General features: G+C 67.0%; 1 protein-coding gene across 2 annotated transcripts; it reads left to right on the top strand.

Annotated features, from left to right (window-relative positions):
• The first annotated feature begins 8360 nt into the window (after positions 1-8360).
• On the top strand, positions 8361-11546 carry HIC1 (HIC ZBTB transcriptional repressor 1). Of its 2 annotated transcripts, none has more exons than XM_057420778.1 (2): positions 8361-8747; positions 9494-11546. In XM_057420778.1, exon 2 carries the CDS (start codon positions 9553-9555, stop codon positions 11476-11478), a length of 1926 nt encoding a protein of 641 aa, XP_057276761.1. In that variant the 5' UTR covers positions 8361-8747; positions 9494-9552; the 3' UTR covers positions 11479-11546. The 2 variants fall into 2 exon arrangements, with proteins under 2 accessions (XP_057276761.1, XP_057276760.1); XM_057420777.1 differs by having other exon boundaries at positions 8362-8747; positions 9533-11546.
• Positions 11547-13314: the final 1768 nt, after the last annotated feature.

Below are 13314 nucleotides of genomic sequence, written 5' to 3'. Positions count from 1 at the left end.
CCCGCTGCCCCCTTCCCCGGGCATCCCCGACGGCGACACGGACGGGACATGGGGCGGCGGCTCCGGGCAGGTGAGGGGCTGCGGGGCCGGGGAGGGACAGTGCTGTCGGTGCACGGAGGGGTCCCGCCGTTCCCGTTGTCCGAGGAGGAGCCGCTCGGCGCCCGCCCCCCCGAACAGTAAGAGTTGATGTGCGGTGAGCTGCATCCTGCATGTGAGCTCCTACTGCCCCGGGAGGCGGGCAGCCCCCGACGGGACCCTAACGCTCTCCGGTACCCCCGACGGGCTAAAAGGTGGTGTTGGTGGTCGGGGGTGTTTAGGGTGATGGGGGAGCCGCTGCTGCCCGCGGTGCGAGTCCGCCGGGCCCGGCGACCATGGCTGTAGACTGTTACCCCCCCAGCGGCACAGTAACAATCTAAAGCCACGGTCGCCCGGGCGGCGTCGGAAGGGGGGGGCGGCGTCGGGGGGGCGGAGGACACACACACAGACACACACACACGGAGCCGGTGCCTTGGCGACGGCGAGGAGGCGGCCCCGCCACCGCAGCGAGCGCGACCGACACCCCCCCCCCCGCGGCTCGAAGTGGGGGGGTGAGGGGTGTCCGGTGCTTAAAGGGGGGGGGGGGGAGTGTCGGTACCATCCACACCCCCCCCTACATCTCCCTCCCCGCCGCCCCCTCCCCACCCCGCCGGGTGGGACCCCCCCTACCTGAGCTGCAGCAGGAAGGGGGGGGGGCGTCCGCCGTGGGGTGTCTGCAGGGGGGGAAAGAGAGAGCGGGGTCAGGCGGGCACCGGGACACCCCCCCCCCCCATCCTCAACCCATTCCTCTGCCTTCCCCCCCCCCACACACACACAACGCGGCGGTGGGGAGCGTTCCCCGACGGCTCAGCACCACGGACAGCTCATTTCCCCCCCCCTTCGGCGCTGCGGCGGGGCCGGGGCCGGTGCCGGCGGTGGGTCATGCTTCAGTAGCCATGACTGTAGACTGTTACTGTCCTGTCCCTACGCAGCAGTAAGCAGTCTAGAGCCAAGGTGCCGACGCGCTGACTCGGGCTCTCCTCGACGGGGGTCTCCGCGCTCTTCCGACGCCCCCCCCCCCGTCCACCGGGATGAAGGCGATCCCCCCCCCCCCCCCCGGGGCTGCGGGGCTGGCAGCGGGAGGGGATGAGGGGGAACCCGAGGGGTTTGGGGGCTGCTGGCTGACAGCGGGATGCGGCTGGGGGGGCCCGTCCGGGATGGACCGGACAGGCTCGGGGCGGGGGGGGGAAGCAGGCGCCGGTGCCACCGGCGCGGGACGCACACACACACACACACACACACACACACGCGGATGCGGTTCCCCGTCCCGTCCCCCCCAACCCCGTTCCGTGGGGCGAGGTGCGGGCGATCGGGTCCCGCCGTGCTCCCCCCCGGGGCGGCTCCGCCCCCCCCTCGGCCCCACCGCCCCCCGGCCCGCACGTGGGGCTGCGCCAGGCGGTACCGCGCCTCCCGCCGCAGAGCCCCCCCCCCCCCCCCCCCCCCCCCCGGTTCTCCCGCCCCGCCCCCCCCCTTCCCCCCCCCCCCCCCCTCCTCCATCCCCGGGGGGGGGGCAGGTGCAGCTCCCGGTGCCCCTTCCCGCTCCCGCACCGGGCTCCGTCCCTGCTTACCTGCGGGCCAGCCCTGCCGGTGCCTTACCTCCTGCGGGCCCCGGTGCTTGGCCGGGGCCGGTCCCGGTTCCCCGCTGCTGGTCCCGGCGGGGGGACGGCGCCGGTGGCGGTGCTGCGCTGTCCGCAGCGCGCGGGGCTTTTATAGGATCGGGCTCGTAGTAACGGGGATCTCGGCTCATTCATAGAAAAGCATCAACCTACACAATGACGTGAGCGCTACGTCAGCGAGGAAATTTAGGGAACGGGAAGACGCTACTATTTATATCGGCGCGGGGGGAGGACGAGCGGCCCCGAGCCGGGCAGGGGGCCGGGATGCACCGGGACCACCGAGACCCCCCCCCGCTTCCCCGGCTCCCACTCCTGATCCGTTCGGTCCCCCCGGTCCCCGGCTCCTCGAGGTGCTCAGCATCCAGCATCCCACAGCCGCGTTCCACCTGCTCCAGGCTCGGGGCCGTGCACCCATCGAGGCACAAGCAAAGGGTCCCATCACACCGAGGGCTGCGCTGTGGGGCAGCGCCTGCTCCGGACCCTCAGGGCTCCAACCGGGCACCCAAAAGAACCCAGAGCACCCACTGCTCCCTGACCACCCCACTGTGATGGAGCGTGGCCCCATCCCGGCCTTGTGGCTTGACTGTGGTGTTGGTGAGATGGGGTTACTGGAGACCCCCATCGTGGGAAGGGGTTGCACAAGTCCTCAGGGGTCCCCACACTCAGGTACTAGCATGGGGGTGCCCCCTGTACACCCCATCCACGGCAATGTCCTGGTGAGCATCTCCAGCCTGCCCCTGGGCAGAATCCCCATCCCTCCAGTGCCACCAGCGCCCATGGGTGCCAGCCCAGTGTCCTGCAGGAGGATGGAACAGCACAAAGTGATGGGGGGGGGGGAGTTTAGAGTACTGAGGGAGGGCACCCCATTGCTGCACCAGTCTGCCTTGTCGTCCTCTGGCCCTCACAGTGGGATCTGATCAGACTCTGGGATCCCCAAACCCATCGTTGTCCCAGAGCCGGATGGGTTGTGGGTTCCTGGCTGAGTGAATTCTGCCCTCCCCATCACCCCAAGTACCACCCCCCATCAAAATGGGGGTATCCATGGGGGCATCCTTCCCCCCCCCCCCCCCCCCCCACCTTATGCATCCATCCACACACCCCCTCCCCAATTCCTGCTGGAGCCGTCTGACCTCACTCTGCTCTGGAGAAGCATCATAGCGGTCTCCACAGCAACAGCGGCGTTGTCATTGACAGCAGCATCCGCGCCCGCCAGCATCCGCCGCTGCGCAAGGCCGCACGCTGCTATGGGGACCCAGGCCACGACCACCCCCCCCTCTCCCCCCCGTTTCCCATACATACACCCCCAAATACCTACAGAACGACTCACGGAATGACACACACACCCCCCAAACCCCATCAGCATCCTTCATCCTCCATCAACTCACTGTGCTTTCCCCCTTAGAACCCCCCAAAACTCCTTAAACCCCCCCATGAAGGGGATATTAAGAGGGTGTCCCCCTTTGCCCCCCTTTCCCCCATATCATATGCCCATAGGGGTTCTCCCTTTGGGAAGGGGATGGAGGGGATGGGGTGTGCGCTGCCGCAGCGCTCCCCGCCGCAACCGTGACTCAGCCCCGGGATTAGTCAGCAACTGGGGCCGGCCCACCAGCAACGGGCTGCGTAGCTCCGCTGTTGTGTGTGTGGGTCCCCCCCCCCCGGGTCCGAAGCCGCTTTATACCCTCTCCATCTCGCCCCGGTACCCCCGACGCGCACCCCGGTGCGCGTCGGGGGTACCGGGGCGAGATGGAGGGGGAATAAAGCGGCCTCTTGGGGGGGGGGAGTGATGGAGAAAGCGGGGGGGGACACGACACACACACACACATCCCAGAGAGCGGCCCGTTGCTGCCATCTCGTGGGCTTCCCACTCGTGACTGGCTAATGAAGGGAGTCCCATTCCTTTGGGAATACCGGCTGGATGCGTGTTCTTGTTTGGGGTTGAGCATCCCCGGCCAAAGGGGAGGCGGGTGGCAGCATCGTATTGAGAAGTATTTGGAAGGGGGGGGGGTCATCGTCCCGGCAAGCATCGCACCATCGCTTCCCTGTCAGCTTGCAGGGAAGGGGTCCCATCAGCCCATCAGGTATTATCCCACAAGGAAAGGGTCCCATCACCCCATCAAGCAGCACCCCACAAGGGAAAGGGTCCCATTGCTCCATTAAACATCACCTGGCAGGCATGGGTGTCCCTGTTTGAGTGAGCGTCACCCCAAAAGGAAGAAGTCACATCACCTCATCAGGTATCATCCCTTAAGGAAGGGGTCCCATCACCCCATCAGGTATCACCCCTTAAGGAAGGGGTCCCATCACCCCATCAGGTATCATCCCTTAAGGAAGGGGTCCCATCACCCCATCAGGTATCATCCCTTAAGGAAGGGGTCCCATCACCCCATCAGGTATCATCCCTTAAGGAAGGGGTCCCATCACCCCATCAGGTATCATCCCTTAAGGAAGGGGTCCCATCACCTCACCAGGTATCATCCCTTAAGGAAGGGGTCCCATCACCTCACCAGGTATCATCCCTTAAGGAAGGGGTCCCATCACCCCATCAGGTATCACCCCTTAAGGAAGGGGTCCCATCACCCCTTAAGGAAGGGGTCCCATTGCCCCATGAAGTGTCATCACATAGAGAAAAGGTCCCATCACCTCTCCCCCCTCCAAATGCCACCCCACTGGAAGTGTTCCTCACTCAATTTGAGTATTGTCCCACAGTAGAAGTCAATTGACCCACAGGGAAGGGGTCTCATCACCCTATCAGACAGCACCCCACAGGGAAGGGGTCCCATTGCTCCATGAAACATCACCTGGCAGGGATGGGTGCCCTCGTTTGACTGCCCACAAGGAAGGGGTCCCATTGCCTCATAAAGCATTACCCCTCAGAGAAGGGGGTCTCATCACCTCTCTTTCCCCCTCCCCAAGTATTACACCCCTGGAAGTGCTCCTACCCAATTTGAGCATCATTCCACAAGGAAGGGATCTCACTGCCCCATGATCCATCACTCATAAGGCAAGAGGTCCCATCATCCCACCAAGCATCACCCCACAGGGATGGGGTCCTCCCCTACCTGCACATCACCCAGCAGGGAAGGGGTCCCACCACCCCATCAGGTATCACCCCATAAGGAAGGGGGTTCCATTGCCCCCTCCAGCTGACAGAGACCTCGTTCAGTGCAACAAGGGGAAGTTCAAAGCCGTAGGGGTCAGGATATCCCAGAGGCCACAGCAAAGACCCCGGAGGTTCTGGTGACCATGAGCCAGCAACGTGCCCTTGGGGTAAAGGAGGCGAACGGTGCCATGGGCTGCGCCAGGAGGGCGAGGGTGAGGATGAGGATGAGGATCCCTCCCTTCTGCTCAGCGCTGGGGAGGCCACTCCTGGGCTCCCCAGTACAAGAGGTGTGGACAGACCCAGTGAAGCAGCACAATGAAGATCAAAGGACTGAAGCATCTCTCCTATGGGTGAGCTGGGGCTGCTCGTCCCGGAGAAGGCTCAGGGCACTGGGTCCCCGTACGTACATCCTGGAGGGAGGGTGCAGGGGGATGGAGCCAGGCTCAGCTCAGTGGTGCCCAGTGCCAGGACTGACCCATGGAGCTCCTCACTGGGCAGCACCGAGCATCTTTCCCTATGAGGGGAGCACTGGCACAGGCTGTCCAGGGCGGTGGTGAAGTCACCATCCTCGGGGATGGCCAAAAGGCATCTGGGCAAGGTCCTGGGCAGCTTTAGCTGAGGGCTGGGTGATAACTCCTGAGGTCCTCAACCTCAGTCACTGCGTGAGCCTGTGCACCTGAACGTCCCCTCACAAGAAAGGGCCCCAGCACCACATGAAATATCACCCTGTGGGGTAGGTACCTTTGTCCGACCGAACATTTCCCCCCTCCCCAGCATACCCATTGGGCTCCCATTGCCCCACCAAGCAGCACTCCACAGGAGCATGGCCCCCCCTTCACCTGAGCATCACCCCAAAAGAAGGGGTCCCTTTGCCCACCCAATGGCATCCACCACAGCCTGGCTGGTGGAGGGGCTGTCCCATGCCAAGAGAGGGGGTCAACCCTTCCCATCACCCCGCAGGGATCCTCTCATGCGGGGGCACCCCAGCAGCACCCTGTGTCTCCGTCCAGCTTTAAGCAGGTGGAGCCCAGTGTGAGCATCCCATGAGCAGGGTGGGCATCACCCATGCACCCCCAGCTCAGCGCTGTCACGAGCTGCACGGCCTCAGCCCAGCAGCGCAGGCAGAGGGGACACAGGGGCCGCGGTGCTGGGGCCGGGGGGCTTCCATAGCCCAGCTCCATGGGGAGAATGAAGTGTGAGGAGCCAGCGGGGGCTGAGGCTGCCGGCGGTGCCGGATGCGGCCCGGCTGGCCAACGCGCCGTAATGGAAGACATGTGTGTGGGCTTTGGGGAGAGGCTGCGCTGGGAAACAGGGCCCTGCAGAGACCGGGGGGCTGTATCCTGTCCAAGAGCCCAGGTCCCACATGAAGCCAGGCATGCGAACGCGATCCAAACCACAGCTGGATTTGAACCGAATCTCCCAGCATCTGGGCTAATTTGCTGCAACTTTGATTGATCGTGGGGAGGGGGCACGGGCGGGAGACGCTCCAGCTCAGACCTCCCAACAGAGCCAATGACTTAACCAGAGCTGGTTCCAATCTGCTCAGCACATTGAGGCGAAAATGCCCCCTTTTCTTCCCCCCCCCCCCCCCCCTCTGCGCGTTCCCATTCCCTGCCGGCAGCCCCGCAGCTCGGCCATTCCCATCCCGCAGGCCTCAGCGTGAGCCGCAGGTCGTAGAACCAAGGAATCCCGGCATGGAATGGGACCGTAGGGCTCACCCGGCTCCAACCCCCTGCCACAGGGACACCTTCACTAGACCAGGTTGCTCCAAGCCCCATCCAACCTCATCCATGGGGACCCCCAGCAGCTTTTGGACTTGGGATTCCCCCGCATGATGGGAATGGGGATATCAATTGCTCCACCCCGCCTCCACCTGCCCCAATGCCCTGCGGGCACCCATCCACCCCTGCTCTGCTGGGAGAGGCCGGCGATGGGGGAATCGCTGCCAAAATGGGTGGAAAAGGTGAAGGGTTTTCCATTCCCCCCCCTCTCCCACACACACCTTGGTGGCTGCCCCAAGGGCTCGGCGTCACTCAGCAGGTAGCTGGGGCAGGCGGGGGTCCCGGCCGGCCCCGGGGGGGGGAGCAGCTGTCTGGGAGCCGCTCGCTGCAGTGATTTATGCAGCTCAGCCCCATAAATTACCGGGACGGAGCCCGCGGGAGCCATCGCTCACAGCGACGTCCAGAGCTCGCTGCCAGAGCCTGAAACACTTCCAGCCCTTAATTGAAGGGGGGGGGGGGGGGGGAACAGGGAAAGCGATAAAGGGAGGGGAGGAAATTAGTGCCCGGGGAGTTGGGATTAAACCACGGCTCTGTAATGAGGGTCGCCCACGTCCCGCTCCCAGGATCCCGATGCTTCCTGTAGGCATGAGCCCAAGATGGGGAGCAGGGAGGGGGATTTCTGCGTGGTGCCCACGGGCAGTGTGAGCCTGTGCTGGTCCATAGGGTGCTGTCCCAGAGTGAGCTGGGCCCGATGGGAATGTGAGGATGAGTTCCAAATGAGGGATGCTGAGCAGGGATGCGGCTGCCACCACCTCCACGCCAGCACCCGTCCTCTTCATTCAGGGATAGCCAAACCCTGTCCCAGGGGCTGGGATCCCACTCTCTGAAAGACCAGGGTCATGGGGTGAAGCCCCCACAGCACCCGGGCTGCCCCCATCGCCCTGCTCAGGCCGGGGGGTGCCAGCGGGGACCCCCCCATGGTGAGCACCCGTCCCGGAGGTGCCCTTCTCGCTGCTTTGCTCTTGTGCAAGAGGCTGCGGCCGTGAGAAAGGAGAAGTGAAAGCTCGAAGCAGCGACACGCGGCTCCCCCCGCGCCACGGGGGGGACCCGAGGCTGCACCCCCCGGCCCAGAAGCCTCTTAAGGGATGGAAACCTGGTGTCGTCCCCCCTCCACACCCCTTCTCCTCCTCCTTCCCATCCCAAACCACCGCAAGCCCCCGGCCCACCCTGAGCCGCCACCGCACATCTGGGCGCCAGCGCTGAGCCCCCCCCCCCGCCCCGCTTTGTGCCTTCCTCCACCAGCAGCGGCTTAGGGCCGGCTGCTCCCCCCCCCCCCAACCCTAAAAACCCCTTCCCTACATCGCTTGCACCCATTGGGGTTTCCCCCTCAGCACCCAATGGGTGCTCCCCCCCCCAACCATGGGTCGGCACCAAGCTCCCTGCATCGAACGCAGCAGCCGGACCCTCGCAGGACCCTTTCCCACCGCCCGTCCCGTCGGGTCCCACCGCGCACCTGCGCAGGGAGGAGCCGCCTCCGGTAACGGGCGGCGGCGGAGCGCACCGGAGCCGCTAGATGGCGCCGTGCGAGCGGCACCGACGGCGCGGGATGGTGGTGAGGGGGGGGACGGGACACACGAGAGCATTTACCCGGAGCCACCGAGTGGGGCCGGGAGCCCCCGGGGAGCCCCGGCGGGGCGGGAGCTCGGTGGCTGCGGGCAAAGGCCGATGTCCAAGGGATGGAGACCCCCGAGGGGGCGGCGGGGTCGGGGTGGGAAGAGGCCGGGATTGGAAGGGGTTTGTGTGTGGAGGGGGAAACGGGTCCGGAGAAGGAGGAGGAGACCGGGATGGGGAGGGAGGGAAGGGGGGGCCCGGCTTGTCGGTGCCCCGCCCGGGGATGGGAGGAGGAAAACCTCCCGCCGTCCCTTTAACAGCCAGCGGCGCTGCTCGGAGTTCAGGCCGGGGTCAGGGGGAGTTCGCAGCCCGGGTTTCACCTCCGAGCTGGCGGCGTCGGGAACCCCGAGGAACCGCTGCTGCTTCTTCCACCGCCGCCTCCTCCTCTTCCTCCTCCTCCTCCCGTTCCGCAGGACCGGCCGGGAGCGCGGGGTATGGAGGAACAGCAGCAGCAGAAGAGGAGGAGGGTGGAGGGGAACAGCAACCGGCGGCGGCCCCCCCGGGGCTGAGCCATGAGAGTTCACCGAGACCTCGGCTGGTTGGCGGAGGCCACCGGGCGCCCAGGTAAAGGGGAAAGGGACGGGGAAGGAGGCGGTGGGGGGCACCAAGAGAGCCATTAAAGACAGAGACAGAAACACCCCAAAGCGCAGCTCCGCCGGCGCTTGGCTTTGCCCACCTGGGGCCCGGCACCGGACCGGAGGCGGGGAGGGGAGGTCCCGAGGTGAACGGAGGGCGGGGGTGTGTGTGTGTGTGTGTGTGTGTGTGTGTGGACGGGAGAGGAAACGGGGGCGGGGGGCTCCGGTGGGGGGGGGGGGCACCACCGGCCGCCTCCCGGGACCGGGGCGCATAAGAGGCGGGAGGCGCGGCGGGGAGGACCGCGGGGCAGCGGCGCTGCGCAGGTAACGGCGGGCGGCGGCCCCCGGGGGGGCGGGCGGAGGGGCAGCGGTCGGCGCGGTCCGCAGGTGGTCGCGGGGGTGCCGGGCGCTGGCGGGGCCGGGGCGCGGCGCTGGCGGCGGCCGCGGGTGATGTCACTTTCTCCGAGAGCCTCCGGGGGTTCTCACCCCCCCTCCCGTTCCCGTCCCGTCCCCCCCCCCCCCCCCCCCCCCCGGTTCGTTCCGAATCGAGCCCCCATATAAGCGGTGGCACCGGCCGAGCGGCCGCACAGAGCGGCCCGGGCGCAGCAGCGTGCGGCGCTGAGCCCTCGGCCCTCCCCTTCCAGCTGCCCATGCACACACACGCACACATGGGTTGAGCCCCCCGACGTGTGGGTCAAACACCCCCCACACACCCCCCCCCTTCCCCGACTCCAGGTCCGTGCCGGCGCTGACGGACGGGGCGGTGTGTTGCAGGGCGGCGGGTGCGGAGCGGGATGCTGGACGCCATGGAGGTGCCGAGCCACTCGCGGCAGCTGCTGCTGCAGCTGAACACGCAGCGCACCAAAGGCTTCCTGTGCGACGTGATCATCGTGGTGCAGAACGCGCTCTTCCGCGCGCACAAGAACATCCTGGCGGCCAGCAGCGCCTACCTCAAGTCGCTGGTGGTGCACGACAACCTGCTCAACCTGGACCACGAGATGGTGAGCCCCGGCATCTTCCGCCTCATCCTCGACTTCATCTACACCGGCCGCTTGGCCGAGTGCGAGCCGGGCGGCGAGCAGAGCCTGGGCGCCGTGCTGGCCGCCGCCAGCTACCTCCAGATCCCCGGCTTGGTGGCCCTGTGCAAGAAGAAGCTGAAGCGCAGCGGCAAGTATTGCCACCTACGCGGGGGTTACGCGCCCTACAAGCTGGGCCGGGGGCTGCGCGCCGCCACGCCGGTCATCCAGGCCTGCTACTCGGGCACGCCGCGGCCCGTGGACCTGCCGCCCGTGGAGCCGTCGGCGCCGCTCAACACGCAGTGCGGGGAGCTCTACGCCTCGGCCGCCCAGGGCACCCCGCTGCACCCCCACGGGCTGTGCCCCCCCGAGCGCCACTGCTCCCCACCCTGCGGCCTCGACCTCTCCAAGAAGAGCCCCACCGGCCCCTCCGCCCAGCTCCTGCCCACCGACCGCCTGCTGCCCGCAGAGCCCCGCGAGCCCTCGCTGCCCCCCCGGCACGACAGCCCCCCCGTCAGCGCCGGCCTCCTGGGCGGCCACGCCGCTGCCTACAAGGACTCCCCGCCGGGGGGGGAACCCGGGGGGCACCCGCACGTGCCGGACCCGTTCCGCAGCACGCCGCCCTGCGCCGAGCCCCCGCTGCCGCGCGCCGACGGGCGCGAGCTGATGTACCGCTGGATGAAGCACGAGCCCCTCGGCCCTTACTTGGACGAAGGGGAGGCGGAGAAGGAGCTGGAGCGGGAGGAAAAGGCCGAGTCGCCGCCCGCGGCGCCGCAGCCTCGTTACCCCAGCGTGGAGAGCAACGACCTGGAGCCTGACAACAGCACGAGCGAGGAGACGGGCAGCAGCGAGGGCCCCTCGCCCGGGGACGCGCTGGACCGCTACTGCAACCACCTGGGCTACGAGCCGGAGAGCCTGGGCGACAACCTGTACGTCTGCATCCCCTGCGGCAAGGGCTTCCCCAGCTCCGAGCAGCTCAACGCGCACGTGGAGGCCCACAACGAAGAGGAGCTGTACCACAAGGCAGCGGCCGAGCAGGCCGTGCCCTTCCTGGACAAGGGCGGCCCGGGGCTGGGGGACATCCTGCGCCCTTACCGCTGCTCGTCCTGCGACAAGTCCTACAAGGACCCCGCCACGCTGCGGCAGCACGAGAAGACGCACTGGCTGACGCGCCCCTACCCCTGCACCATCTGCGGCAAGAAGTTCACGCAGCGCGGCACCATGACCCGCCACATGCGCAGCCACCTCGGCCTCAAGCCCTTCGCCTGCGACGCCTGCGGCATGCGCTTCACGCGGCAGTACCGGCTCACCGAGCACATGCGCATCCACTCGGGGGAGAAGCCCTACGAGTGCCAGGTGTGCGGCGGGAAGTTCGCGCAGCAGCGCAACCTCATCAGCCACATGAAGATGCACGCGGCCGGCCCCGACGGCAAAGCCAAGCTGGACTTCCCCGACAGCGTCTACGCCATGGCTCGCCTCACCGCCGACCAGCTGGGGCTCAAGCAGGAGAAGGCGGCCGAGCTCCTCTCCCACACCTCGCACTTCCTCAGCGACCCCAAGGCCATGGAGAGCCTCTACCCCTTGGCCAAGTTCACAGCGGAGCACCTGGGGCTGAGCCAGGACAAGGCGGCCGAGGTGCTGGTGCAGGCTCCGCACCTCCACGCCGAGGCTGCCCGGACCATAGAGCGCTACTCGCCGCCCTAGCGCCGGCGCGGCCGGGGGGTGAGGAGGGCCCCTGGGGTCCCCTCGCTGCCCCGCGTGGAGATGGGGACGGGAGGGAGGCGATGGATGCTCGTCCCCCGGTTCCCCCCCTCGCCCCGGCGCTGCCGATGGCTCCCGGAGAACTGGCTCGAAGCGGAGGGTCCCATGGGAGCCGCGTTCCGCCACGGGAGAAGCCGGGAATTCAGGGACTGACCTCGTGGTGCGGCTCCCCCCTTGGGAGCGAAGCAGGGGCTGCGGAGGACATGAGCCCGCTCCTTACCTCAGGGCCACCCCGGGCGAAGGAGGGGGGGGACGCTGGTGGCGGCTGCCCCCATCAGCCCGCAGCGGGACCCGGACTGTGCCCGTGAGCAGTTGATCCGTCGCTGCCGGCAGCCTTCCCGATGGGAACGGTGAGCGTGGGGCTGGGTTGTGCCTTCCAAACCACCCCCCCCCCTCCATGGCCATGCTGGGAGCACGGGGACAGCCGGACAGAGGGGGACGGTGGCCGAGGCTGGGGGGTGGCTGGGGGGTGGCTGGGGTACCCTCACCAGAGCAAGCACTGAGCTCCCGGCCTCATCCCAGCGTCCCCCCCCCGGTGTTTTCGGGAGCTGGGGCAGGGCCTGTCACAGACTGAGCCCCTGGGCACTGCCCCAGCCATCAGGGATGCTCGGGGGGGGGGGGGGGACCCGGCGGCTTCACCCTCGCCTCAAATCCTCTCTTTTATCATTATTATTTGCCAAAGATGCCCGACCCCAGCGTGGCCGGGCTGGGCTGGGGGGTGTGTGTGTGTGTGGGGGGGGCACGACAAAGACAAAGCAGTCTGGTTTGTCAGCTATGGGGCTGGGGAGGGGAGGGGGGCACGGGGCTGCAGTGACCTGGGACCCCCCCAGTCCCACCTATGCTCGGTGTGGCCAAAGCTCCCCCAGCCCAACCCGGGCCCTGACCCCTCTGCCTGGGGCTAATGTGAAGCTTCTCCCCCCCTCTCCTTTGCACATGAGGCCCCCATGGGGTGGATGGGGACTGTCCCCGAGGCCTCGCAGCCACTGTGCCTTAGCCTGAGCTGGCCGCTCCTGCCCAGGGTCCCTTCCTGTCCCCTCCTTGGGGTCCCCAGGGCTGGCAGCACCCCAAGCACAGCTGGCAGCCGCCGGCCCCCCTCTGTATCACGTCCGGTTTGTACATGGGCTCCTTGCCCCTCTTTTTTTAATATAGTCGAAACCAAATGAGCAATAAAGTGACATTAAACGTGCGTGGCCTCATCCTTCTCTTGGGGGGATGGGGGGGCACCCTGCTCGGTGCTGAGAGGTGATAACGGGAGAGGCTGTGCTGGGTGGGCGCGGAGATGCCCAGAGGGGAGGTGAGGGGCTTTGCTGTGTATAGGGCTTGCCTCGGTTGAGGGGAGCAGCGGATGAAGGTGGGATAGAGCCGTGGTTATCCCTGGAAGCACAAACGTGTTCTCCCAGGGCCACCCCTGCCCCAACTCCAACCGCACCTGGCCTGCTGATGGCAAAGGAGAGGCCGCGCTGCACAGAGAAATGTTTAATACTAAAACTGGTTACAACCATCTCACCAAACCAACCCGAACGCTGCCCCGGACACGGGCTCGGGCCAGCAGCCTGGCACTGACGGCCCCAGGCTGTTGTGCCAGCTCATCGGTGGTACCCAAGCCTCTTGTCCCATGGCTGAGCCCGTGGTCGGTGTCCCTGCAGGGTACCCCGGGAAGGGCTTTGCAAAGCAGCCCTGGGGCAGCTCTGATAGAAAACATACATTTAAACCCAGCCAGCGTGGAGGAGAAGGCAGAGTCTGTGACGTGCTGCTTACAACCGGGGCTGGGCATGGCGC

This window comes from Pezoporus wallicus, unplaced genomic scaffold, assembly GCF_028554395.1.
Source record: "Pezoporus wallicus isolate ANWC-B61680 ecotype Strahan unplaced genomic scaffold, APGP_CSIRO_Pwel_v1 contig_14787, whole genome shotgun sequence".
In the NCBI taxonomy this organism is placed as follows: domain Eukaryota; kingdom Metazoa; phylum Chordata; class Aves; order Psittaciformes; family Psittacidae; genus Pezoporus; species Pezoporus wallicus.
Note: the sequence above shows the minus strand (reverse complement) of the source record. Positions and strands in the feature narration are given on the sequence as shown.

Coding starts and splice junctions, on each gene's coding strand:
- HIC1 (XM_057420777.1), top strand. CDS start 8,696: ATGAGAGTTCACCGAGACCTCGGCTGGTTGGCGGAGGCCACCGGGCGC. Junction 8,748..9,532: donor GGAGGCCACCGGGCGCCCAG/GTAAAGGGGAAA, acceptor GGTGTGTTGCAG/GGCGGCGGGTGCGGAGCGGG.